General features: G+C 44.0%; 2 protein-coding genes across 2 annotated transcripts in view; one reads left to right on the top strand and one right to left on the bottom strand.

Moving 5' to 3' along the window:
- Positions 1–27,336, top strand: part of LOC125758869 (uncharacterized) — a 271,216-nt gene that overhangs the window by 174,940 nt on the left and 68,940 nt on the right. The gene's annotated exons all lie outside the window — the stretch shown is intronic.
- On the bottom strand, positions 575–26,926 carry LOC119396070 (uncharacterized). Its single transcript, XM_037663139.2, has 5 exons — positions 26,749–26,926; positions 24,885–25,039; positions 19,300–19,382; positions 3,600–3,677; positions 575–1,755 (listed from the first exon to the last, which is right to left on the bottom strand). Exons 1-5 carry the CDS (start codon positions 26,836–26,838, stop codon positions 1,622–1,624), a joined length of 540 nt encoding a protein of 179 aa, XP_037519067.1. The 5' UTR covers positions 26,839–26,926; the 3' UTR covers positions 575–1,621.

Raw genomic sequence — 27,336 nt, 5'->3', positions numbered from 1 at the left:
GTCTTGCTCTTCGACCACCTTGATGATGATACGTGCAGAGCACTTTAGGGGCCCGGGCTGCCGTATGCTGTCCTAGCTTCGCGTAACGCAGACAAAACCAAGTGTGCGGGCACGCGCAAGCGCGTTCGGGCCTGTGTAAGGGGCTGGGTAAGATGCCGTGGCCTCTCCCCCTTACACTCTCTCAGCAATCACGTGATGGCGTCGGGGCGTGCTCCAACAAGAGTTCGGGACGAGTAACAGCAACAGGAACTACAGTGAATTCATAATATGCTCCACATGCAAGGACGCGTTAACATCCGGCAAGGTGTCCGTGATGAACGGAACTTTAGGTCTACCCATGCGCTTCTGCGCATCCCCACATGGTTCCCTTTAGTGGGAAATGGTGAAATTTTTTTAAAAAAGGAGTGTTCGTGCAATAGAAAATGACAGATTAAAAAAAGTGAGCTACGACAACGCCTTGTGAAGCTATCTCAATGATGGCTCATTTTGTCGTTGTTTTTAGATAAATGTGTTTTTATGGGCGGTTCATCGTTTCACCTGCAATAGGCAAAACTTTTGCAAATGTTCCGTAACATCGTGAAAGAAAAATTTATTGTTCAAACAAATATGAATCATCTAGGTGTTTGCACTATATAGCAGAAGTCGGTGCATGTACGCTCATATGTTTTTAAGAGATCAGTGCTTCCTTTGATGCGCTTGTCATTGTTTTTGAAATACTCGCATCGGTGCGTTCAGCAGCAGAACAATCCGGGCTCCTTTAAAAACAAAATAAGCTGCGAAACCAATGCCTTTCTTGATTGGTTTCGAGAGGAAGACGTAATATATGTAAGCTTTGGTAGAGTAAATAACCTGATAGTAAAAAAAGTACAGTACCTAATAGTAAAGTACAGTAAATGACCTGAACCTGATAGTAGAGCTTATAGGCAAAATACTGTAGTTATCCCTCATTAAATTGAAACTCTTCGGCAAGGAACCTACGTAAACTAGTAAGAAGTTAAGGGAACTGTGCTACATTGCGAGAGAGAGCCTGTCTATTTTGAAACATCACAAAGTAATCTGACGCGGGACTGCACGGTACATTGGAATCTAAATTCCCGCCCAGTTCGAGCATTGGAAATGCTATAGGGGCACCGCAGAAAAAGCTGAATTATTAAATTTTTAGTTTACGTCAGTAGTTTTCACCACTAGCAACACTCAGCAATTCATGTTTGCGTTCGTTCTTTGTCGTTAGTCAGTGATGCCTTAGACAATGATCGGCATTGATGGTCCAACGCAGAAAGGGAGTGATGCAGGTCAGATAAATGACAGAAGTTCGTTTGTAACTACTGATAAATCGGAACAAAGGAGATACAAAGGGTACCTCAGTATCACTCTTCTACTCTAGCAAGTTAGAGTCAAGGCTTTCATAGACGTATCCACTGAGCATCAGTGATCTGTCAGCAATGTTAAGTTCACCCAGACTACCCTCACGTACGGAGTCACTAAACTATGAGTGACTTTATTTCAGCCTAGACTGATACGTCAAACATCTTGCCACTCAATATATAATGAACAAAGAGAAAGGGTGGGAGCGCCGTTGACCCGCCCCAGAAGCTCAATTACAACTATTATTCTTTCATGATTAAAAGCACGTTCTGTCATACACTTGGTATATTGTACGCCCAGGGCACGAATATTCGTATTCTCTTTTGCAGTTTTCTGAAGGTCCAGATGCTACGTTTCCACTCCAGATGTGGAGTTCACATTTTGTTGTGCCTGTGACGGAAGTGAAAAAAAAAATGCTTTTTCAATTTTTTAATGTGCGCAGGGCTATCGAAACATGTCACGCTAAGCTTAGTAATGATATGTCAATTCCTTTTTCTGGCTACGACGGAGAAATACAAGTACCTTCTACTGTATCTGATATAAAGCCCAACATTTTATAACACTAAGAGGAAATGGTTATACAGGTAAATATATGGTCTAAGCAGACCGCGTCTGCATATTAAAAATATTTCGTCTATATATCGCATATAGGGATTGGAAAGTCCGTCTCTACGGTTTTTCTGTGCAAAGAGATAGAAAATCATTCTCGAGAATCGCCATTAACATTGTTAGACTAAATTGTTCTATAAAAGGAACCAATGCTTGTTCCTTATACTTCAAGATAATGAAATGGCGGCTCTTTCTGCGTCAAGCGTCGTCTTTGTTTTATGGAAAAACTACCATGTTTTGTTGAAATCCCACGAAGGTCAATAAAGACAAATCATCTTTCTTTCTTAAATGAATCGGAAAGAAGAAAATAAATAAGCCCAGGCAATATTCGAGTTTTGATCAACTTTTTTAATAAAAATATAATGGAAGATATTTCTCTGTTGACTTATTTCACATTGAGCTAGTCTTTAAGTGCACAACAGCAAAATACACAAAGAATTATTCTATACCATGACTTCTCCGTCAACAGAGCCCGTATTTTCTGGATATTAAAGGGGTACTGACACCATTTTTCGAAGGTGAGTTTACTCTGCATACAAATATCCTGTATACACAGACGGCTCTGAGCACGTGTGAAGCTCAGGAAATGCGCATAAGATGCTTTATTTTGATATTAAAGTCAATTTGCCCATAGCGCACCGACCGACATCGGCACTAGCTTGACGTCAGGCTACAGAACTAATTCTGGCGACTTCACGCTGCAGCCTCGCTAGTTGTCATGATGCCAGGTACCAAAACTTCCAAAATGGCCGCTTGTGCATGATGAACGCAACAATTGAGAGGAGCGGCCATGGAAACGCCACGATATCTTGCGCGAGCATGGTACGAGAAACTCATGCAGTGTTTTGACGTCACGGTATAATATGAACCGAAACTGGCTTTTAGAAACGTACTGTAATTACTTTTGCAGGCTGTACTCACGCTAACCAGCGCATTTTCTAGGCTTCTGAGAACTTGGTCTTTCATTTGACGCAAAAAAAAAAACTTGAAATTTTTGTCTCAGTACCCCTTTAAATACGTAACAACAGCGTAACACTAACGAGCCATGTGCGGGCAAATAAGAACGTTTTGAGAACGCTTTGCTGGACCTCAGGCTTTAAATCAAAGCTATTTGCGCAGCTTCATTGCTGCGTGCAGTCTAAAGACAACGTACTTCATTCCGTTTTCGATAGGGAATGAGGAAAATGTGACAGCGTGAAGACCAGGCTGGAATGCTTTATTGCGGTATGACGGAGTCCTCGCAATACTGTGACATTTGGGTGCCCGAAATTCCTTCAGACTACTCCTTATGTGTCACATTATCAATCGATTTATGTCCAACATTTCTTCGCGCGGACTGTTAGTGTTTTAAAAGTCTCGAACATGTCTAACTCTTGAAGGTATCATTGTGTTGCTCAGAATACTAGTTGATGCCATAAACAAAACAAACAAAATGATTCTTCTGGTTTTATATGAATCTTTTGACGTTATGAAAATTTGTAAGATACATAACGGAGGCAAATTCTACATAGTCATTTTTCTTACTTTCATTCTGATCAGCTTACGGGCTTTCATACATGCCTACATAGACAAATAAAAAGGCGTTATGCGCATCAAGTGTAAACGTAAAACATAACATTACTTACATTTGCCGTCGTTGAAAGTAATAACAGCACATGCGGCCATTGCATCGAAATACTCGAATCGATATTTTCTCTGCAGTCCTAGAACAAGCAACCAAAGTATGCGCGCTAATGAAGTAAGGTATTGTGGCAGAGAATAATAGATTATATATAAGCAGAGAGTAAAGGATCAATGGGCCAGTTCTGGTATGACAAAAAGTGATGGCACCATGGAGGCGTCGTCTTCTTCAGTAAAAACTTTAAATACTTATTTATGTACCTACATCGTCGAGACTAGGACACACAAAAACGCACTCACATATACCGGCTGTCCCAGCTAACTTGGATGAAGATTTAAAAAAAAGAAAGCCACGCTCTCTAGGAAAGTTCTGCCTGTTGCATATTAGTGGTAGTCGTGTGCATACAACCTGTATTTTTTCATGAATAAGCGGTGAATAATTAATTAACTTTAATTAGCCAACTTTTTTTACTCTTGCTAGAATCGGTAAAACATTCACTTTTTGTTGTACCTCCTCTCAAATAACCCCAGAATAAAGCATTTATTTTTTTGCTGAAATCTGCCCGGTTGTTTTTTCCGAGAGAAACCAAAAGCGCTCGAAACACGCCAGATATGAAATAGACGCCCGCTCGCACGCCGCTACTCAAGCACTTAAAGGAGTTTTTTGATTAAAATAACAGAGAGCTGAGCTAGTTGGTAAGTATTCATGTTAAAGAGACAGGACGTGCAAATACATACATAAGAGAGAAGTCAAGACACCAGATTAATTGAGACACAGCTGTGTTCGTTCAATGTACTGGGCTTCACGCTATGTGATGGACATGCATAGAAACATGCTGCTGACGCGTCCACCATCGAGCGTCAAGCCCCGTACAATGCGATTTTCCTGCAAAAAATAAATGCTTGTTTCTGGAGTTATTTGGGGCGACGTACAGCATAAAATTGAAATTTTACCGATTCGAGCAAGAAAAAAAGTTGGCTACATAAGGTAAATAAATATTGATCGCTGTCCTCAAAAAATACAGTGACCAGGCCCGTAGCCAGGGATGGGGCCCAGGGGGACCCCCCCCCCCCTTCCCCGAAGTTTTCATGACATATGGTGTTTTACCGGAAATAAATAATGAAAATAAGCGTTTTTTCCAAATAGTCAGACTTTCAGCAAGTGCCCCCCCCCCCATCCGAAAAAATTCCTGGCTACAGGGCTGCACGTGACTACCACTAATAAACAACAGGTAGAACTTTCCTAGAGAACATGGCCTTTTTTAAAATCTTGGTCCAAGTTAGTTGGAATACCCGGTATACAAAGTTGTATGTGAGTGTGTGTGTATGTGTTGATGGACGAGAGAACAAGTACAAAGAAAGAAAAGAAAGATATAGAAGCAAAGAAAAATTCTTGGCGAGGTGACATTCGAACCCACGTACCCACAGTCCGAAGGCGAGCGCCGTAACGACTCGGCTATCCAAGCACGCTAGCAGGCGATAGCCTTGTGTAGTGTAGAGTAGCAAGGGGGCGGGAAAGAAAAGTGGGGGTGGGGAGGAGTGAAAGAAAAGGGGAGAACAAGTAGAGAGTGAGAGAGAAAAAAAGAGAAATAGATAGAAAGAAATGGAAAAAAGTCACAGTTTCGCCGCAACGGGGAAGCAATGAATGCGATAGCAATAAATTGGAATGTAGCGCGGAGAACGGAAAGCAGCTCGAAATTGCCAGCGCGTCGCTCGAGCCCAAAGGACGCCCGGAAAGAACGCACACAGGACGAGCGCGAACTATCATGCGTCACAGCTCGACACTTGAAGCGCGCTGATCAAACATAAAGCAGGACGCACGAAACAAACGAACAGGTGCACACAAAGGACGAGCGCGAACTAACTGTCACAGTTGTTACTTATTTCTCTTCAATCCTACTCCTATCCCCCATTAGCATTTGTCGGTTGCTTCCCCTTGGCGCAGCTAGGAAAACACACAGGCTAATTCCCTCTCTTCTTTCTCTGAAAATACTTTTCATGGGATGGGATATTACTGGTTCATTGTACAAATGGTGTTCAACCATAACACAGTGTCACTTGAGTGATTTGATGAATGTATGCAAGTTGATCGTATGTATTTATGTAACCACTGTTTTTTGTTGTATATTATTGTAACCTCTTTTTTTTCCTACGTTCGTTTGCATAGTTTATTATCCTGTAAACATTTCGTATAATGTACTGACTTTCTGTATTGCCCTCCTGCTACGCTCTCAGCTGAGAGCAGCAGTATTGAAATGAAAAAATAAAAAGAACTGATGGTTGATTCCTCCGTCATAGGAATCGGAATAACACGAAAGGAAAGCGTGCCCTTACAGAAATAACTGAATGTTTACTATACACTGATATAAGAGTTTGCACAATGTATATTGATGTCTGGCAGCTATAGCACCGTTTAACGTGGATGCACCCACTTTGATGATTGGTGGTACATCTCCATCCCGACGACTAACGCCCATGTTAAATGATTACACAAAACCTTGTGGTAGCTGTAGTAGTTAACGGTGAAAGCGTAATCAGAGAACGAGGTGTGATAGCTAGAAGAGCGTCACATATTGGACGCGGAACTTGGTCGCCAACCCGCAGCGTGTTAAAATGTGATTGAACACCACGACCGAACTAGAGGGAAACGCAAAGCGCGTCGTGCTGCCCCCGGCCGCGATTTTTCTCGGGGTGAGCGCGTGAGCGGGGAACGCCGTGTAACAGCCAGGTGAGGCAGGCGCGCGTCGCAGGGATATTTTTGGTTTCGATTAACGTGATACTATTAGCACGGCCGCTACTATTAGCGAGGCCGACGCTTTTACGACGGCTAAGATCGCCACCTCGCGGAGTGTTAAGGCATTGACAAAATTGAACTTCGATTGAAAACTCGCCGAATTGGACGGATAGATAGATAGATAGATAACTTTATTGTACACCGAGGGAGGAGAGCCGGGTTTTACCCCGACGCCCCTGCGGGCCGCTCCCACGTTGGAACAGGCAGGGAGTACCTGCCTGCGGCATCGTGGGCCCCTTGGATTGCCCGAAGCTGACGGTGACGATCCGTACTTTTGATGGCGGAATAAAACCCTTGCCTTGGGATGATTTGCGCCTTGAGTTCCTTGGGTATGGGGGGGGCAGTCCCACATCATGTGCTCAAATGTACACACACACCCACAGTCCGGGCAGTCAGGAGATATATTCATATAAATAGATACATTAGCTGGGCAAGGGTAAACCCCTGTCTGTAGTAGTCTGAGCGTAACTTCTTGTCCTCTGGTAAGATGCGAATGGGGTGGAGGAAAGACCCTACGACTCAGACGATAATGTGAAGTGACTTCGTTAAATGTCGCTAGAACGTCCCGCGACCCTCGATCAGCCGCACCCCCATCCAGAGGATCGGCCCCTGGCGGGGCGGAGCGGTCCAACGTGCCAGGGCCGTGAAGCCCCGCGCGGAAGGCAAGTCCTCGCGCCCGGGCGTGGGCCAATTCGTTGGAGTTGGTGATGCCGCTGGACGGACGTGTAACGCTTTGCAGGTGTTAATCGCGGAGGCCACAGTAATGATGAATTACTTTACCGCTCCCAAAGGCAACACCACCCCGCCGACCAGAAGAGTGGTAGATATAAAAGGCGCGTTTGTAAAGCCTGAAGAGCCTGTGACCGTGGCGCAGTTTTTTCGTATGATCCACTTTGATACTGTTGATTTCTTTTATCACTGATGCGTTAAATGTTTCATCATCTAAGAGAATGGAGTTCATTTTCCACTGATCCCAAGAAAAGCTATTCCTTTCTCTCTTTGGTCCTACATGGCATTTAACAAGGCAGTGATCAGAAAAAGAAACAGGCACAACGTTATAACTGCTACACTGTACTATCGCATCAGCTGTTAGGTAAATTCGGTCCAATCGGGCGTTACTTGAGCCCTGAAAGTGAGTATACTTCACGTCTCGAGAGCTCTCCAGGCACTCTGCTACATCCACTAAATCATACTCAATAATCGCTTGTGCCAGGACTTCACTGCTTGTGTCTCTAACTTTGCGGCTGCTTGATCTATCACTTTCGTTCAACACACAATTAAAATCCCCCACCAATAAGAGTTTCCTACCATTGCACATATGCTATCGTAAATTCGAGAAAAAACTCGCTCTTTCCTGGACTATAGTTGGAGCATAAACGCACATAACGCGCCATTCACTGTCACAATAATCAATGTCACACCATGCCAATCGACCTGAAGAACATGAAAAGACATTTTGCACAACTAGTCCTGGAAGTTTTCTAACAAAAACAACACATCCCCCGGATCTACCTATGGCATGGCTCACAATCGCAAAATACCGTGACGTAAACTTCAGCACCATGCTCCCAGTCTCCTCCTCTCCTTCAACTTTCGTCTCCTGCACTGCAAGTACGTCCAGATTTTCTTCCAACAACGTTCGATACGAAAAAAGTAGGAGAAGAGTGGGAGCTTTTAAAGCAACGAATCAAAATGAAAGCAATAGAGAGATCTAGTGTTTTATCTTTTGAAGCTAAAAAGAAGGAGAAAGAGCTCAGACGGACGCTGGAGAAGCTGACAGCGCTTGAATGTGAAAAACCTGGGGTATATGCCGACGATTTGCGTAGTATCAAACAGAAAATAGAAGTGTATGAGGAGGAACGCTACCGCGGAGCGTTGGTGAGAGCCAGAGCAAAAGCGATGACTTTAGATGAGCGCCCATCTAAGCGTGCACTTGGCTTGGAGAAAAGTCACGCTAGGCGGAACCATATTGATGTCATTGAAGTCAACGGTGTCGAGTTTACGGAGAATGACAGCATAGGACGGGCTTTCTGTAAACACTACGAGGCGCTCTTCTCTGCCAAACCCGTTGATGCAGAAGTATTTAAACAGGCGTTTCTTATAAGAATGCCACAGTTGTCTAGTGACGCCAAAGCAGCATTGGAGCTACCGATATCACAAACGGAAGTAGAAAGGGCTATAGATAAGATGAATCCTGGTAAATCACCCGGGCCTGATGGCCTCAGTGCTTCGTTTTACAAGGAGTTTAAAAATGAATTATCCCAAGTTCTTACAAATGTCTTTAATGAGGCATATGAACTCGACAGCCTACCTCGGTCCTTTAGTGAGGCACATACAGTTTTGATACCTAAGACGGAACAGTCAGAGAAGTTAAAATTAGTCTCTTCGTATAGACCTATATCCCTAACTAATTGTGATTACAAAATTTTAATGAAAGTACTAGCACGGCGACTTCAGGGAGTAATCAAAAAAATTGGTAGGGCCTCACCAAACATGCGGGATTTTGGGGCGCACAATTGTTACTAATATACACAAGATGCGATGCGTGCTCGAGTGCTGCGACGCCGATCAAGGTGGTGTAGCGATTCTACAGATTGATCTCGAGAAAGCTTTTGATTGTGTTTCACACGTTCTGCTGCTTGCCATCCTCGACCATGTCAATGTTGGATCAATAATCAGAGATGGAGTAGCTATGGCATACCGGAATTGCACGACACGTCTAGTAGTCAACAAGTCACTGAGCGCTCCCATTGACATAAGGCGTTCTGTTCGTCAAGGCTGCCCGCTCAGTCCTCTATTGTTCAGTCTATATATAGAATCTTTGTGCTTAGCGATAAGTGAAAACAGCAGCATTCACGGCTTTAGATTACAAGCATCGGAAGTTAAATTCTCGCGTATGCAGACGATGTGGCAATTTGTTGTACTGATCAAGAAAGTGTTAGCGCTACCATCAAAGTAGTTAAAAGCTTCGGCAATGCAACTGGCAGTTTTGTGAACTGGGGAAAGTGCCTGGGCTTCTGGCATGGAAAGTGGCCGTCAAGACCAGACTATTTTGCCAATGTTAAGTGGGTGACCACACCCGTTAAGTACCTTGGTATCCCACTCGAATATTATAAAGATAATGAGAACTACTGGCAAGAACAAGCGAGAGAAATTCAGCTGAAAGCCAACAGATGGAACGGTAATCACCTGTCAATGTTTTCGAGAGCGACTGTTTGCAATCTGTTCTTTGCCGCAAAACTTTGGTATGTTATGCAAGTATTGCATTGTTCAAGGGCAAACATACAGAAGCTCCATCGCATATTCGCAGTTTTCGTTTGGGCGTCGAATTGGGAGAGATGCAGTCGAACTAATCTTTTTAGACGAGTGAAACAGGGAGGGTTGGGATTACCACATCTTTTCATACGCCAAGTAGTAAACAGGTTCCTTTTCTTCCGCAACACAAATGATCCTTTCCTTCGTACGGTGTGCCAACTGAGACTGATGCGGGCTGGATATGTGGTTGGTACGAATCACATGAGCGGTGCTGTCTGCGGGTATCTTAAGGAGGTTATTCTAAGTGTACGCTTTTTATCTGTTAGATTTTCTAATGAGTATCTGTTTTCAGTGACACGTAAAAAGCTCTACAAAGATGTATGTGATGCTGTTCTACCTGTACCTCTATACCGAGCTATATACATTGGAGGCCAAGGGCAAGATGTGCTTAAGAGGGTGAAGAGAATGCAAGTGGCTCCTGCCGCGAAGTCTTTCTTTTTTAAGCTTCATACAGGTACATTATCTGTCAAGGTATTTCAAGAAGACCGTGGTCTTTCTTACCTTGGGGGCCAGATTGCCTCATCTGTAAAAAACCGGAAACTATTGACCACGTTTTCTTACATTGCTGGGAAGGAGTTTATTTTTGGGATGTGCTTCAAAGGACGATAAAGAAGGATTTGCCGTTAGATCCACATGGTATAAGATTTCTGCCAGTAAATGATGAAGAGGGTCTCCCTTTTGACTTGATTATGCTAATTGGCCTTCACTGTTTATGGCGGGCTCGCATGGCGGGGTTTTATTGCGATCCTGACGCACGGCCCGCACGGATGTATTTTCGTGAGTGCATGACTAAGTTTGTGGAACTCCAGAAAGCTCAGGAGTTTGTACCTGAGTGGTTGTCGAGGGTAGAACCCTTGACAGCGCTCAAGGAATTTTAAATTTGTGTCTGTCCAGTAGGACCGACACAACTTTTGTCTTTTCTTTCATGTCCTTATTGTTTGATGTACGTGTCTAATAACAGGCAATAAAGCAAAAAAAAAAAAGTGACCGTGGCGCAGTGGTTAGCGTGCCCGGCATCTGTTGTTGCGGACCGAGTGGTCGTGGGTTCGATTCCTGTTGACGGAACTTTTTTTTCTTTGCCATCTGATCGTGTAAATTTTTTCGACGTCATTTCCGTGACGGAAATACGTCACTAAAGTCTTGGTGGACCCCGGCATAAAACACTTTCGTGTTAAAATAAAAATAGCGCGCTCCTTTCGCAAACGCGGTCGCTGCAGCGACCGAAGTGACCTTCTTACGCTCTGTGACTTCAGCGTGGACATCGCGGGGAAAGCACAAGACATACAACCCCCGTTCCCCCCCCCCTCCCCTTTTTTTCCTCGAGATAAGCGTACGAAGGCGGCCACGCCCTGTAGGGCGAAGAGCATCGGCGTTCGCAGGAGCGGGGCGACGACCTTTAAAGCACCCACCGCGCGCACTTCTCGCCATCTCGGGGGTGACCAAGAAAGCATGATGAAGTAAATGGTGTAAATAGCTCGCCGTTAGCAGGCTGAAGGACTTATTTCTTGTGGCCTAGCCGTCTATCGCCGCGCGCTGCGGAGCGAGAGGTTGCCCGTTCGATTCCTCGCTTCGGAAAAAATCTTTCTGAATTATTTTTTTTTTTGTAGCTTTTATAGATATATACATACATGTACATATACGGGCCCTGACGGCGTCGACAGACGCCGACTGCAAAAACCAGCTGAGAGTGTCCATGTAATTGCTGTCGCAATAAAAGAGAAAGAAAGAACGGTGATTTCTCGGCCCGCGCTCGCTACAGCTTCCAACGACACGCGCGCCAACTGGCTGGCGTGGACCAAGAAAGCACCGCCAACTTATCGGCCTACCGCTCCAACGGAGCCGGCGAGTCGCGACCGCAGCTAATTTCGTTCGCCCAAACCACGGCTGAGAGCAGCACCCTCGTTGCGCGCGAATGCGCTAGTCACGTGGTTCTTTTTGTATTTCACGGGCTTTCTTTGCAGCTTGGAAAAAATGGGATACGGGACTTTCTTTATCGCCAATAATGCAGTAGGGGTTTCTGAAGACGCCCTTTAATTTTGCAAGTCGCATTTCTTGCCTAAAGTCAATATTTAGCAATTTAGTTAAATAACCCAGTTTAAAAAAATAATTACAAAAGAAAACATTGTCTGTAGTGCGCAAGGTCACTGGCAGCAATTTACAACTGATTTCACTCACCTGCCTCTAATATTGTATTTTTTATCCCTTGGCTAAAGATAGCTGGGACACCCGGTGTATATATATACTGGCTGTCCCAGATAACCTGGACCAAGAGTGAAAACATACGTAGTTGAGCGTTGAGCGTTTGTTGTGCATTGTTTCACCCCGAGGGCGAAGGAATGAATGCTTTAGCAACAAGTTGTAATGTCACGCGAAGAACGGCAAGCAGCTCGAAACTTGCAACACGCTGCTCAAGCAGAAAGGACGCACGAAACGAACATACGCAGGATGAGCGCGAACTAACAACTGTCACAGCTCGACAGTTAAAGCGCGCTGGTCAAATACAAAGGAGGACGCACGAAGCGAACGCACAAGTATACACAGGATGAGCGCGAACTGTGACAGTTGTAACTGATTTGTTTGTGAGCAGCGCGCTTCTTTCCCAAAAGCGGCCGCTGCAGTGAGCGAAGCGACCTTCGTGCTCTCTGTAACTTCAACGCAAACTTGCGGTGAGAACGCAAGACGTACAAACCACCGCCATCACAGATAAGCGCGCGCACGAGCGACAATGCCCTGTAGAAGTGCACGCTCATCTCAACGCGTGGGGCGACAACCATTAAAGCGCGCCCTTCGAACTATTCGCGCCATCTCGCTAGTGATAACGAAAGCACGCTGATGTACCACCGATCTCCGAGTACCGCCACCGGCAAGTGCTGTATATAAATAGCACGCTGTCAGTATGACGAAGAACGTGCCGTCTGTGGCGGAATCGTTTCGCGCTGCGGGGCTGGTGATCGAGGGGTCGTAATTTCGACTCCAGGTGACAGAACTTTTTCTTCTAGTTCTTCTTTGCCATATATTAGTCTTTATATTTTACAACGTCATATCCGTGACGGAAATGCGTAAGTGGAGCCGTGGTTGGCCCCAGCATAAAACACTTTCGTGTTAAAAAAACTCGCCAAGAATTTCACTTCCTTTCTATATCTTTCTTCTCTCTGTCTGTACTTGTTCTCTCACCCATCACAGTTATTGCATCCCACGCCGGACAGATCCGCGCACGTATCCTGAGAGCAAAGCGGAAGAGAAAGAAGAGGATGACGATGGAGAAGAGGACGAAAAGAGGGCGTGCCGGTTCATGATGATGATATTTTCTGCCTGCGAAGCACGGCATCCCTCGAGCATAACTGCTTTGCTGTAAAATCGGTTTTGATGCATTCACCGAAAGTACGGACTTCGAGATTAACTTTTGTTGCCCGGGGTCATCCCGTTTGAGTGGATTAGGTGCGGGGGTGGACACATCGCCAACTTTATTGTAGGGAATGCTTTTCGTGCTGATGACATCGCGTATAGCGATTACGCTTCTGTTGACGATGCCATTGTCACCTCCGCAATTTCGTCCGTCGAGAATATCGTGGCCGAGTGTGCCAATGCGTGTGTCAATGATGACGAAATTGAGGAAGTGGAGCAGCTGCCAGAGAAGTTACCGCCGGCTTCTTGGCCAAGCCCCCGTTGTGGGTATGAGCCAAATATAAGGAACGAGCAAGTAAACAAGAAGTTGCCGGAGCGAACGGCTTCATCGGCCGTAACAGCGCTGGATATGTTGCGGAGATCGAAAGCCACATGGCAGTGCCGGTGCGTGAAAGACTCCTTGTACTGATCGGACGTGAGAAAATGCGTCAGGCGACGCTGCACGATTTATTCAAGTGCAAGGTCTGACATAAAATGGTGCGCTTCTCGCCACTATTATAATTCTAAGTTTTTCCCGTTTCTCGGCCCTTACGTTCTTTTACGGTTTATTTTGTCGACGTTTCGATGGCAACCCCGTCTTCTTCAAGACATAAGAATATTTACGACATGTGTGTGCCCTCTTATACCACGTTAAGAGACGAGTGGAAAGAACGGAAAGGAAGGGAAAGAGGAACGTAGCAAGTAAGAAGAAGAAAAAAAAAAGAACAAGATGTCAAGAGTTTAAGTAAGAATGATTTTACTTAACGCGAACATTGTGTTAGTTTCGGAAGCCATGCCAAATTTTGACAATACAGCCTCCGTGCCTCCACCTTCCCCTTAATGGACAATGTAATGGACCGCGCGTGTCATGGGCGCAATTTTTTACGTTCATCTTCGACGTTTCCTGTGTTAAACCGGGAGAAAGAGTAATTGGTGTCGCGGGGACTAAGGGTTTTGAGTGCATGCTTTTACGTGTCGGCGTGAGTGTAGGATCTGAAGAGGCTGGTAGTGTTGCGCCGCCGTCAATATTCTTTAAGTGCATTGGCTCTTTTTGGGAGAGAAAAAGATGTAGAAAAGGAGAAGGGGTGTAAAAGTAAGAGACCGAGTAAAAGCTTGTTAGTGTAATGACAGTTTATGTACAGTTTATGTACAGTGCTATACGACGTACACTACACTGTACGACGTCCGGGACAACTTTTCTGTGCATCCCGGCTGCGCTTGAAGCGGCAAATGAATTCTAGATAGTGAGACGCATAAGCTGACAGCTGCGCCAAGGAGCGGCATCATTCCAAACATTATTATTTTCCCAATGGGCGGCAAGGGGCCGGGGGCTGATTAGGGTATGGCGTTTGTGCCCTTTAATGATCCTAATGCGGAGAGGGTGCCTGGTTGTTCATTTAGTCCGTTTTTTATCGTGTAGAATTTGTAGATAAGGTAAGATTCCCGTTGTTCCCGTTCTCTGGTTGTTCGAAAATTGTTTTCTAAAAGTGTAACCCTGATATCGTCAAAGCTGCGATCTTTCAATGTGATATGTTTAGAAAGCGGAAGGCCGGGCAGGGAACGTACATGTGGCCGATGGCTGTTGAACCTAATTCTAACAGGCGTGTCTGCCTGGCCTACGTATTGCATATTACATATCCCACATTCCAAAAGGTACATGACGTTGCTAGAGTCGCACTCAAGTGCACCACTTGTCCTGTGGTTAAAAAAGTCACACTTTTGCCACAAGGGCGAAGCAATGAATGCGATAGCAAGAAAAGCGGCCCGTGATGGACGCGCTGCTACGCTACAGAAACGTCCTACCCCCCTCCCCCCCTCGGCAGCAACTACCGCGCGAGCAGACAGCGGAAAGGCAAGGTTCTCCCTGCGCAAATATTAGAAGAAGCGAGCGAGCTGGCCGACGACATTTAAATGCGCCCGTTGCGCTCCTCGCGCCATCTCGCTGGTAATGAAGAAACGCTTATAAGCGCCTGCCGTCTCTGAGTCCTGCTAGCGGTAAAGGGTGTGTGTATAACGCTCGCCGTTAGCTACCTGAAGAATCTGCGCTTTCTGGCATAGTGGTTAGCGCCACGCGCTGCGAGCCGAGATGTCGCTGGTTCGATTCCGCGCTTCGGAAGCATTTTTCTGAATTATTTTTCTTTGTGACTTTTGTATATATATACATACTTATACATATGCTGTGCATGACGACGGCGACGGCCAATACCAGCCGAGATTGTCCATATAATTGCTATCGCAATAAAATTGAATGTGTGCTTTCCGTCACTGTTATTGTCTGTATGTGCTTGCATACTCTGCATCTTCCTTTTCCGCAAGGGCGACACCCGATTTGAGACTTTATACCTATCTTTGAATTTATTAAATGATCCCTGATACTTCTTGGCCGCCTGTATACCATGCACAGAGGAGAAGTGAAAATTTTGGATAGTCGCTCGCTCTGTTCCAATATGTTAAAGTGTTTTTCAAAGATCGTATTAGTGTCGGTGGGTTGTTTGGGAAAGTTAATACAAGGTTTTTCTTGCGCTGCCGATCGGCATCTTTTTGTTGCTGTAGTAGAGTCTGGCGGTTCATATTTTCCTCTCTTTTGATCGCGTCATCAAAGATAGCTGGTGGGTATTCTTGATGGAGGAGTACTTCGCGCATACGTGTGGTGTTTTTGCGGAAATCCTCAGTGCGGGAGCACATTCCCCAGAATCTGTGTGCTTAGGAATAGGGAATGCTGGTCTCGCAATGGCGCACGTGGCACCATTGGAAATGCAGGTACTGTCCGTGCCTGTCTGTGCCTGTCCGTAGCTTTTCTATATACACAAGTGGCCAACGCACCATCATCTATTCGAAAGTGTACATCAAGGAAGCTTATTTCAGTGTTAGACTAGGAGTGCGTAAATGAAATGCTAGGGTATGCTTGGTTAAATGCCTGCGTCAACTTGAGGAGTTCGTTTTCTGATTCAGTCCAAATCATGTATATGTCGTCTAGGTACCGTTTATAGAACGAAGGTCTGATGTCACAGGATGAAAACAAATCGGACTCTATATGGTGCATGAATATGCTAGCGTAGTTTGGGGCCATTCTTGTATCCATTGCCGTGCCGCTGATATATATATATATATATATATATATATATATATATATATATATATATATATATATATATATATATATATGTATATATATATATATATATATATATATATATATATATATACATATATATATAGGTTGCCGTAAAATAATAAATAATTAGGAAAAAGGTATACGCTTCTAAAAAACTGCTTATTTGTCGACGTTTCGATCGGAGACCGATCTTCATCAGGATGAAATTTACCAGGCTTCGATGCGCTTTTATATCATCGTTCTCCGAGTCGAGAGAAAGAGAAAAAGGTTAAGAAAAAGTACATACAGAAAAAAAAGGAGGAGAAAGAGAAGTAAGAAACCTCACGAAAAAGAGTCGCGAATACGCTTGTGCACATACTTTGACTATATATATATATATGGGTCATTCCACGCCAACTGTCCCAGCCTTGGCGCTCGACCATCTGCGATTTGAATGAAAAAAATCGAGGACTATCCATCTGAAGCCAGAACCCTTCCGCCAAAATATTTTTGGCGAAAAAAATTTTTCAGTGCCGCAAACCCTATGTGAAGTTTTTCGGAAAGCTCGAAACTATGGCTCGGAAAATGCGTTTTCAAAAAATCTCTTCTTCATATATTAGACTAGGACAAATTTTTCCCTACATAACGATCGTAGGCTTCTCCCTTAAAATAAGTTTCACGAACGTTTAGGCTTTCGTGAAATTTTCATGCGGCCTTAAATATTGACAATATGACCCATATTGGGGATTTTTTCATAGAAAGGCGACATTCAGTGAAATGTAATATTTTAATTTAACTGATTGCCAGGAAGTTTTACTGTAGCCCAAAAATAGTTTGAGACGTATATGGCGTGAAATGTTCTGTAGAGCTGACGACAAAGTTGCAAAAAAGTTGATTTTTGCACATGTTTAGTCGTAAATTTAACATTGAGGTGCTCCTAGTAAAATTATGCTAAATAGCGCATTTACTAGCAACATTAGTTGTCTACTGACTGAGAAAGTTTTATCAAATTACTTTTTGTTTTAAGGAAGAAAAAAATTTTTGAAGTTGTGGTCTGCCGATATCTATTTTTGCTCGTGTTTTCTCTTCGAAGAAACGCGTCCAGCGGTTAGTACAACCTACATGGGCGCGAGGTTCGCCACGGAACAGCTAGACAACATAATAATCTCTGTCCGTGCTTATTTGAATGCTTTAATAGTGAGTATTGGCCTGAGTAAAAGAGAAATACGAACTCCGCTAGAGTGAATTTAACCACATGCAGCTGTCCATTGAAGGTCGGCATAGTGAGCTTACGCAACAGCGGGAAGTGACACCGATGCGTGCAACAACCCGTTGCCTGCGCAAAGGTTTAAAAGTGGCAAAAGGAACAGATTAGTTGCTTTAACAAAGGAGATCAGTGGCACTTTTGACGAACACAATCGTATATAAGCATAGGCGTACGCAGGGTTCCCCATCAGGGAGGGGGGGGGATGCGAAGGTTCATCCCAGCTCACCCCCCCCCTTACTAAGTGAATGTACGAGGCAGATTTTGCGCCCCCCCCTCCTTCTTAGGTTACAAGGGGTCAATGTATGGGGCAGAATTTGCGCCCGTCCTCTTAGGTGATTGGGGGGGGGGGGGCCCTGCCCCCCCCCCCCCCCCCCCCTTGTGCGCACGCCTATGTATATAAGTGATGATGTTTGACCAAGAACCGTGAATTGGTGCAAAAGTACAACATGCGTTTCATATTACAGCAACTGAATTTTTCCTTAATCGTAGTGTTCTTCCCACTTTTATATCTGTGCGCAGGTAACGGAGCGTTGCACGCATCGGTGTCACTTCCCGCTGTTGCGTAAGCTCACTATGCCGACCTTCAATGGACAGCTGCATGTGGTTAAATTCACTCTAGCGGAGTTCGCATTTCTCTTTTACTCAGGCCAATACTCACTATTAAAGCATTCAATAAGCACGGGCAGACATTATTATGTTGTCTAGCTGTTCCGTGGCGAACCTCGCGCCCATGTAGGTTGTACTAACCGCTGGACCCGTTTCTTCGAAGAGAAAACACGAGCAAAAATAGACATCGGCAGACCACAACTTCAAAAATTTTTTTCTTCCTTAAAACAAAAAGTAATTTGATAAAACTTTCTCAGTCAGTAGACAACTAATGTTGCTAGTAAATGCGCTATTTAGCATAATTTTACTAGGAGCACCTCAATGTTAAATTTATGACTAAACATGTGCAAAAATCAACTTTTTTGCAACTTTGTCGTCAGCTCTACAGAACATTTCACGCCATATACGTCTCAAACTATTTTTGGGCTACAGTAAAACTTCCTGGCAATCAGTTAAATCAAAATATTACATTTCACTGAATGTCGCCTTTCTATGAAAAAATCCCCAATATGGGTCATATTGTCAATATTTAAGGCCGCATGAAAATTTCACGAAAGCCTAAACGTTCGTGAAACTTATTTTAAGTGAGAAGCCTACGATCGTTATGTAGGGAAAAATTTGTCCTAGCCTAATATATGAAGAAGAGATTTTTTGAAAACGCATTTTCCGAGCCATAGTTTCGAGCTTTCCGAAAAACTTCACATAGGGTTTGCGGCACTGAAAAATTTTTTTCGCCAAAAATATTTTGGCGGAAGGCTTCTGGCTTTAGATGGATAGTCCTCGATTTTTTCATTCAAATCGCAGATGGTCGAGCGCCAAGGCTGGGACAGTTGGCGTGGAATGACCCATATATATATATATATATATATATATATATGTATATATATATATATATATATATATATATATATATATATATATATATACGTATGTATGTAGTATTAGGTATATATAGAGAGAGACAGAGAGAGAGGCGCAGCAAGAAACAGTGAGAGGGAGAATCGTGTTTTCGTTAAGAAAGTAATGGGGAATAAAAAGAGCGTGAGATCGAAGTGGTCGTCTTTCTGTGCAAGGAATAAACACATGTATTCAAGCATTAATGTGTGCACTTTTTCCCTCAACAACCAACTATGAAAACCTATTGCTTCCCTTTCCTTCGCTCGGGCAAAAAGTGATATTTCGGCTTCAGTACCATTATTCGTTGCGTCGCCACGGTGCGTTAGTATATAAAGTGCTCAAGCTTACCGCTTCGTGTCGCTCGTATCACAGGAGGACTGTCCGCGGAGTTCTTTTTAGATATTCGTGCGCGTACCGTGTAAACGATGGACCTGAAAATTTTTGGCAAGTAATTTTAGACACCGAAGCAAACAGCTGTGCAATGTCAGCAACGAAGGTGTTTTTAAAATGCGCCACCGGTAGTACTCGGTTTTTTTCCCTCAGCTGGTATGCTGGGTGGAATAAGTTCCTAATCAGTAATGGAACCTTCAAGCAAAAAAATCAAGAGAAGAAATTACGAAGCGATAACAACCTCGTTCATTCCAACGATATTGCTTGGTTAAATGAAAATTATTACCACATAACGACCAAAAAGAAAAAAATTAAAGCCTGGTCCGCTCCTGTGAAATCAGAGTAAACGGCGCAGCTGGTAAGCAAGTGCCCCCACATGGCGGGCAGGGGCGTAGCCAAGGGGGGGGGGGGGGGTTCAACCCCCCCCCCTCCCGAAATTTTTCAGTTTTGCTTGCATATATATACAAGCACACATATAAACACACGCACGAACATACATAATGTATGGTTGAACCCCCCCCCCCCCCCGAAAAAAAATTTCTGGCTACGCCCCTGATGGCGGGCACATATTCAGTTCTTTGTTCACCTTTCTTCATCTTCTTAATCTTTCTTTATTTTTTATATATAGCCCTCTATCATCTTTCCTTCCCTCCTCACCTTCACATCACTCCTCCTGACCCTCACTTCCCGTTCACAAACCCTTGATATACTATACTAACCGCGGCTGTGTTATGCTAGGAGCTGCTTGGCACGTACCCACCGTCTATGGTGCATAAATTGTACTATACGAAGCTATGCCGTGCTTTACCCTCTCCCCTTCTCCTTTCCTTCGTCGCTAGCCTAACTTTCCTTTCCCACCCCTTGCTCTACTGCACTATGCATGCCTGTGCTATGCCAGGAGCTGCTTGGCATATACCCACTTTCTGTGGCGCATACCCGCGTAGCATTCTCTCCACGACACCGGCCTCACTCCGAGGTTAAACAGGTCCGCTGTTAAAAGAACGTATCGAAGGTATTTTCCATAACTTCCAACAATGTAAGCTGTTCACTAAATTGCATAGAAAGTTTGTTCAATAGTGTACCAGCAGGTGATGTACCCAAAGATAGCCGCATTCTTCAATATTTACTTCTAACACGTACGTGAGAGCAATTCTGCTAAGCGGCATGAATTTGTTCTGGTCGATGGTCAGTAGCTGCGGTAACAATATTGCAAAAGGAGATTTTGATATACACTTTCGAAATCTTGTTTTTTTGTGGACCTCATGTATGAGGTCTAAAAAAGTTGTAGTCGCGCTTCACTTCGTGAACGAGGGCGACACGCAAGCGAGTGCGAGCCGTCGTATTCTGCACTCCCTACTATCCCTTTAGGTTATTCATGATGACTTTCTCCTCCTGAATGTTTCTATGCAGTGAGCGGAGGATATTAATTATCTGGTTCCACGGGCAAGTTTACTACCGGCCCCCCTATGCTGCAATGGCTGTGATTGCAGAGAAGGTACCGAGTTTGCATAAACAGTATCCCAGGACATGTCACCTGGTCCGCAACCGAGTTGAGCTTGGGAAAGTGATATGGCTTGGGCCCATTTTCGAACTCGTACCCATTTGAAGTTGACAAGGACGAGACGAGACCTTTCCAAAGCGAGCCTTGGCAGGCGTAAATTTCAAACGCTGTTACGTCAGCCTCGTGAAACTCTTGGTACAGCACGAGAACTGACGCCTCATTGACGTAAACGATGTCTCGCAGATGACACAGACGATCACACACAAAGCAATGAGACCCTTTGATTCTAACGCCACACCACGATGCAGCTGCAGGGTGTCTTAGTCCCGCTAACACAAGTAGGGAACAGGTGGCAAGGTCTGCGTAGACGGAGGCGCTCTGTTGACCTCACGGGCGGTTGATGTCAACAGAGCGCCTCCGCCTACGCAGACCTTCCTCTTCTTTTCTCATTTTTCCCTTTGTCTCTATTTTAACACGAAAGTGTTTTATGCCGGGGTCCACCAAGACTTCAGTGACGCATTTCCGTCGCAGAAATGACGTCTAAAAAATTTACACGGTCAGATGGCGAAGAAAAAAAGGTTCCGTCAACGGGCATCAAACCCACGACGGCTCGGTCCGCAACAACAGATGCCGGGCACGCTAACCACTGCGCCACGGTCACAGACTCTAAAGGCTTTACAAACGCGCCTTTTCTATCTACCACTCTCCAGGTCGGTGGGTTGGTGTTGCCCTCTGGGAGCGGTAAAGTAAAGTAATTCGTCATTACTGTGGCCTCCGCGATTAGCACCTGCAACGCGTTACACGTCCGTCCCATTCGGCGCGTTTTCAATAGAAGTTCAATTTTGTCAATGCCTTAACACACCGCGAGATGGTGATCTTAGCCCAAGCGCTGTAAAAGCGTCGGCCTCGCTCATAGCATCACGCTAATCCAAACCAAAAATAGCTCTGCGACTCGCGCCTGCCTCACCTGGCTGTAACACCGCGTTCCCCTCACGCGCTCGCCCCGAGAAAAATCGCGGCCGGGCTACCAGGGTGGCACGACACGCTTTGCGTCTCCCTCTAGTCCCGCCGTGGTGTTCAATCTCACTTTAACATGCCGCGGGATGGCAACCAAGTTCTCCGTCCAATATGCGACGCTCTTCCGGCTATCACACCTCGTTCTCTGATTACGCTTTCACTGTTAACTACTACAGCTACCACAAGGGTTTCTTTAATCATTTAACATGGACGTGAGTCGTCGGGATAGACATTTACCACCAGTCATCAAAGTGGGTGCATCCACGTTAAACGGTGCTACAGCGGCCAGACATCAATGTACATTGTACAAACTCTCTTATATCAATGTACAGTAAACATTGAGTTACTTCTGTAAGGGCACGCTTTACTTTCGTGTTATTCCGATTCCTATGACGGAGGGATCAACCATCTTTTTTGCTAAGTTTCTCGTGCTTTCCATCCTTTTTTCTGTCTCTTCTTTCTCTCTCTCTCTCTCTCTCTCTCTCTTTGAGTCTGTCTTTCTCTCTTTCTCTTTTTGCCTTTCTTTCGCTCTATTTCTCCCTTTCTCATTCTTTCGATGCTATGCTTTACTCTCTCCCCTCTTCCTTTCCCTCATCCTCACCCTCATATATGTCCTCCTCAACCTCGCTTCTCTTCCCTACCCCTACGCTACACTATACTATACAAGGCTACGCTATGCTTTGCTAGCGTGCCAGATAGCTGAGCGGTTACGACGCTCGTCTTCAAATCGTGGGTACGCGGGTTCGAATCCACGTCGCCAAGAATTTGTCTGTTTCTCTTTCTTTGTTTCGTTCTTTCTTTCTCTCTGTACTCGTTCTCTCGCCCTTCAGAGTTATTGCATCCCATGCCGGACAGATCGGCGTACGTGCTCTGGAAGCGGAACAGAAGGTGAAGAAGAGGACGAAGAGAGCGCTTGTCGGTTCATGATTATGTTCATTTCTATTCACCCGTCACGAACCAAAGATGGCTTAAACACCTCCGCTGTTAAAAAGAAGTTGCTGCGTTCTCGAGTGGCGAAACAACTCTAAATCCAGGTTGGCTGCTCTGTGTACCTGCAGCTCGAAGATTAATTTTCTGCGGAATTAAAGCCTTTAACCCTTTGAGACGTTATGTACACAATTGTGTACACCGCTTGTTTTTGCAATTACTGAGCAAGATATATCGACCTTTGGATGAACTGAAATTCCTGCATAATAAATTTGTCTTCATTTAACTTCTTTTTGCAGTGTACTGTTGGATATGGTTACTTTTCTGAAGGCACTACCATGTTAACGTGTCGTTCGACGTTCCACTTCCCGCAAGCCACGTCAAAAGTATAATTTTTCTTTGCTCAAAATGGACATAACCGAAAACGAATTTGCACTACATTTCTAGCCTTAGATTTGATTCTATTTATGCAAAAACGGGCATAAATTACTTAGAAATAGATATTCATTTAGAGTTTGATTAGAATTGATTACTATAACACGCATAAGTTGGCGTATTATGGCATTATTTTTGTTGCAATAGAACATCTAGTGCCTTTAAATAACGACGCATTGATTGGACGTATTTACCGATAGTCATTTATAGGTGGCGTCTGAAAAGGTTAAGTTCTACACCGAATGCATCTGTCTCTTCTATATTTGCTTCCAAAGTTGTTTTAACGTTTGGGAGTGGCAAACACGGTGAGTTAGGGGTATAGGTGATGGCTCTGAACGCAGCTATTTCTTAGGCAGGTCATTAATGCAGTAACGTTTGGCAACTTAGAGATTCATGGGAAATGCATGGATTCTGAGGAAGTAGTGCGACCAGCCAGATCTGAGACTCTGTGCCTTTAGATGCGAGTATGCCACCTACATGCCATGTTCAGCTTAATTCGTTCAGTGGTATGAATACCTTGTATAAAGATAATTTTATGGTTTAAACACTTTCCTCAACATTTCTCTAGCTTGTGGAAATCGAGGCAATAATATTTGGCCATCAATGCCAGCACTGTGTAAGATCTCTGCAGTACTCGCATAATAGCGGGATAACTTTTAAAATTAGCGTAAGAAGAACTGTACCTCAGTTCTGTAAACAATTCTGTGTTAATTTTCCCATTAGAAATATATGAGGGAGGATGACCCAGTGTACAAGACGGCGTGAGTCATAGTAATAAAAGACAGCTAGCCGCTCGCTATGATGTTTGGAGGCAAGAATAATCATGAGAGAGAGGGAGAAAGAGAAATGTTTTAATGAAAAGCTGCAGATGTTAGCCTGGCTATGTGCCTGATATGCTACTCCAGGTGCTGGGTTATGATTATGATATGCTATACACTGATAACCACACACACACACACACACACACACACACACACACACACACACACACACACACGCGCGCACACACACACACACACACACACACACACACACACACACACACACACACACACACACACACACACACACACACACACACATGCACAGCGTCATGCCCTAATTGTGAGACTATTGCATTATAACTCAGAAAAGTGTTGCAGAGCCCATTTAAATACCTGTAGAGATACTGCTCATTCGAATACGCACCTAGATGCTGCTTTTAACTCTGCTTCCTAAATAAATCCATAAGTATGAATTGCTACCAGCTCGCACGTCGTCTTCCGCAGCTTTTCTGGTAACAATACACTGATTACATTGTGCAGACGAATGATAAATCCTCATGCATGCTAAGGTTATAATTGCATTAGCCGAGCAAGAACGTAACATTATTATTGGATACAAGCGAACGATGGTAAGATACCAACAGAGCGTTATAAATTTAGTAATAGCCATACCATTACTTGAAAAGATGTCTTTACAGAACGATAGCACGTTTTCTTCGGACTACTCTAAATCCAAGAAACGCATTTGGTTCCGAAAGAATTGTCAGGGATGTATCAATGAAATAAGCTTAATTGTTAGGTGCGTATTGAAGATATTAGCGCTTAACAGTTGCAATATACTGCCCAAGAAGCAACAATTGATAAGAGTTTAAGGTATCGTAACCTAACAAAATGCTTACCTCCCATCGGGCTTCTGATAACCCTCTGTATAGGCGAAAGTCGTCGCATTCAAGATAGTTATGTGGTTCATAAAAATGCATTTCGGATCACCACCGTTTATTTGACGAGAGTAGCTTCTGTAATACAAATATATCTTGCTGCCTGCTTGAAGAAACTGAAATAAAATATGAGAGAATATAATGCACCCATTATTCCAAGAAGTGTGCCAGTTGTACGTCTACCATGTACAATAACTATAAGTTGAGCCAGCCGAAACAAACTTCTACTTTAAGTTATGGCAGTATACCTCTGTAATTGTCCGCTGGCGTCTTCGTAATATCGCGCAAAGTATAAAACGATCATGAATACCTTCCATCTCGATTCAGGTAACTTACCTTGTTAACCTAGGGTCAAGTAGAAGCTTACATACGTAGTTCCACGTGAACAGCTCGCCTTAGCATATTTTGTCATTACAGTCGCACGATGGCTTTTATAATTATAGACCGCATATGAATTATGTCGAATTTGTAGAACTGTATTCTGAAGGGCTCGGCACATTTTCTCAAGAAATGCAAATGTGGAATTATTGTACATTTACTGATGAATCATCGCGGAAAAACCACACTTGAATTGTATTTAAAGATGTTTATTGTCTCACAGGCAACCGGTGATTCTCATAACAAAACGACTTAATTGCTATAACGTAGAAGTAGTTGCACATAATGGTAGTTCCACGCAAAGTTAGGAACAATTTTTTTTTGCCAACATCGCTGCGGGAACACGATCCTTCAAGTAACCCAAGTAACCATGGCTTTGCATACAGCAAAGTATTTGTCTCGAAGTAGCACTCTGTCTTCATTTCGCGTGGATGCGAAGTGGACGGAGTCCGCTAACTCAAATAGTTCAAATTATGTGATGTTCAAAATACACTGCTTTCCGATTTGATGAAATTCTCAGGCGCAGCGGCTACTAATGGGGACACCGCACCTGAAGCTCCTTTAAACGTATGGCATTTACTAGCTGGTTTTCTTCATAGTACATCTTTGGAGCCGAGCGACAACTGCATTTTGAATGACGTCCATAGAATGAAACGTTAACAACGAAAGAAAAAATCAGCGTGAAGTATAACGTTAAACTAAGATTGTGTAACAACAGAATTTCGCGGTAACCTCTAGTGAGTGAGAGAGAGAGATAAATGTTTTAATGAAAAGCTGGAGATGTTAGCCTGGCTGTTCGCCTGACATGCTACTCCAGGTGCTGGGTGATGATTACGATATATACAGTGATAGCCACATAACAGATACAACACACACGCACATGTGCTACACTGTTTACAAAGTTTCGTTCAGGCTCGTGGCGCACAAAAAAGTCTGCAGCGCTTTCGTGGCGCGTAACGCACAGGGGCTGCTTCGCCATGGGCCCAGAATACGTCTCAGTTCTAAGCATGAGTGCCGTGAATGTCGTACCTCTTTGCAAGAAAGAATACATAACGTTGACAGGCTTTGATAGGGTGATTAGGTGGTACAAAAGCGTAAGTTTCCTAGCAGAGACAAACGCATATATTAAACATTCCCACTTTGACTTTTTATGTAATGTTGAGATCGAATATGAAGTCTTGTAGCTTGAAGGCATATTGAACGAAGCTTTACACGCTTCAGCGCTGTAGAAGTTGCTTCCTATTGGCATAAGGACATGAACTATTTCTGTAACTTGTAGCCGCGTAGCTGAATCGTTCACTGTAGAGAGGTATGGGTAACACCTCTCGGAAACGAAATCACTATTACAAGAAGTAGTTAACAGTCATGACTACTATGAAAGATAGCGTATTGTAGCTGATTAGGTGATCAGAGCTAAGAGGAAAATAAGTTATAACGTATTACTCACAGTTTTAAATTCTTCCATTGTCGCCCTGCCAGTGTAATCAAAGCTACCATTTGCAAGTCCGGCAACTAGTAAAATTATCAGAAATTCCATTTCATTTATTCTCTGTTGTTGCCTGTGATATCTTCGAGAAAGCAAACGCCAACAGTTAGTCTAGGAAAGCCTACGCACTGTAAAGTCCATATTTTTTACGGTTAGGTTTTTGTTGTTCCGAGTAGTGGATAACTGCCTACCAGCATCCAATCGCAGCACAGATGGAGTCATGATGTATCATACTATTGTCCTGAAAAATGCTGAAACGAGGTAAAATGAACACAGCACTCTCTGAAACATGCTTTATTCCTCCGAGAACGCTAATACCTGCTGCACTAAAAACATGTCGCAAGCAAGACCTGGAAATGACTACTTTATGCTTTTTTTGCTTACAGGTGGGACCGAACACTTGTTCAGCTTCATAATAACAGAATCCGTGTATGTCCCAGCACGTTGTTTGAGACATACACTATTGTGAAACCAACTGGAACGATGTTTAAAGAAGCTTATTGTCCTTAATTTATACGTATTCATGGCTGCTAAAGAAAGGTCCCCTTC

The sequence above is a fragment of the Rhipicephalus sanguineus genome, chromosome 6 (assembly GCF_013339695.2).
Source record: "Rhipicephalus sanguineus isolate Rsan-2018 chromosome 6, BIME_Rsan_1.4, whole genome shotgun sequence".
Lineage (NCBI taxonomy): Eukaryota > Metazoa > Arthropoda > Arachnida > Ixodida > Ixodidae > Rhipicephalus > Rhipicephalus sanguineus.
Note: the sequence above shows the minus strand (reverse complement) of the source record. Positions and strands in the feature narration are given on the sequence as shown.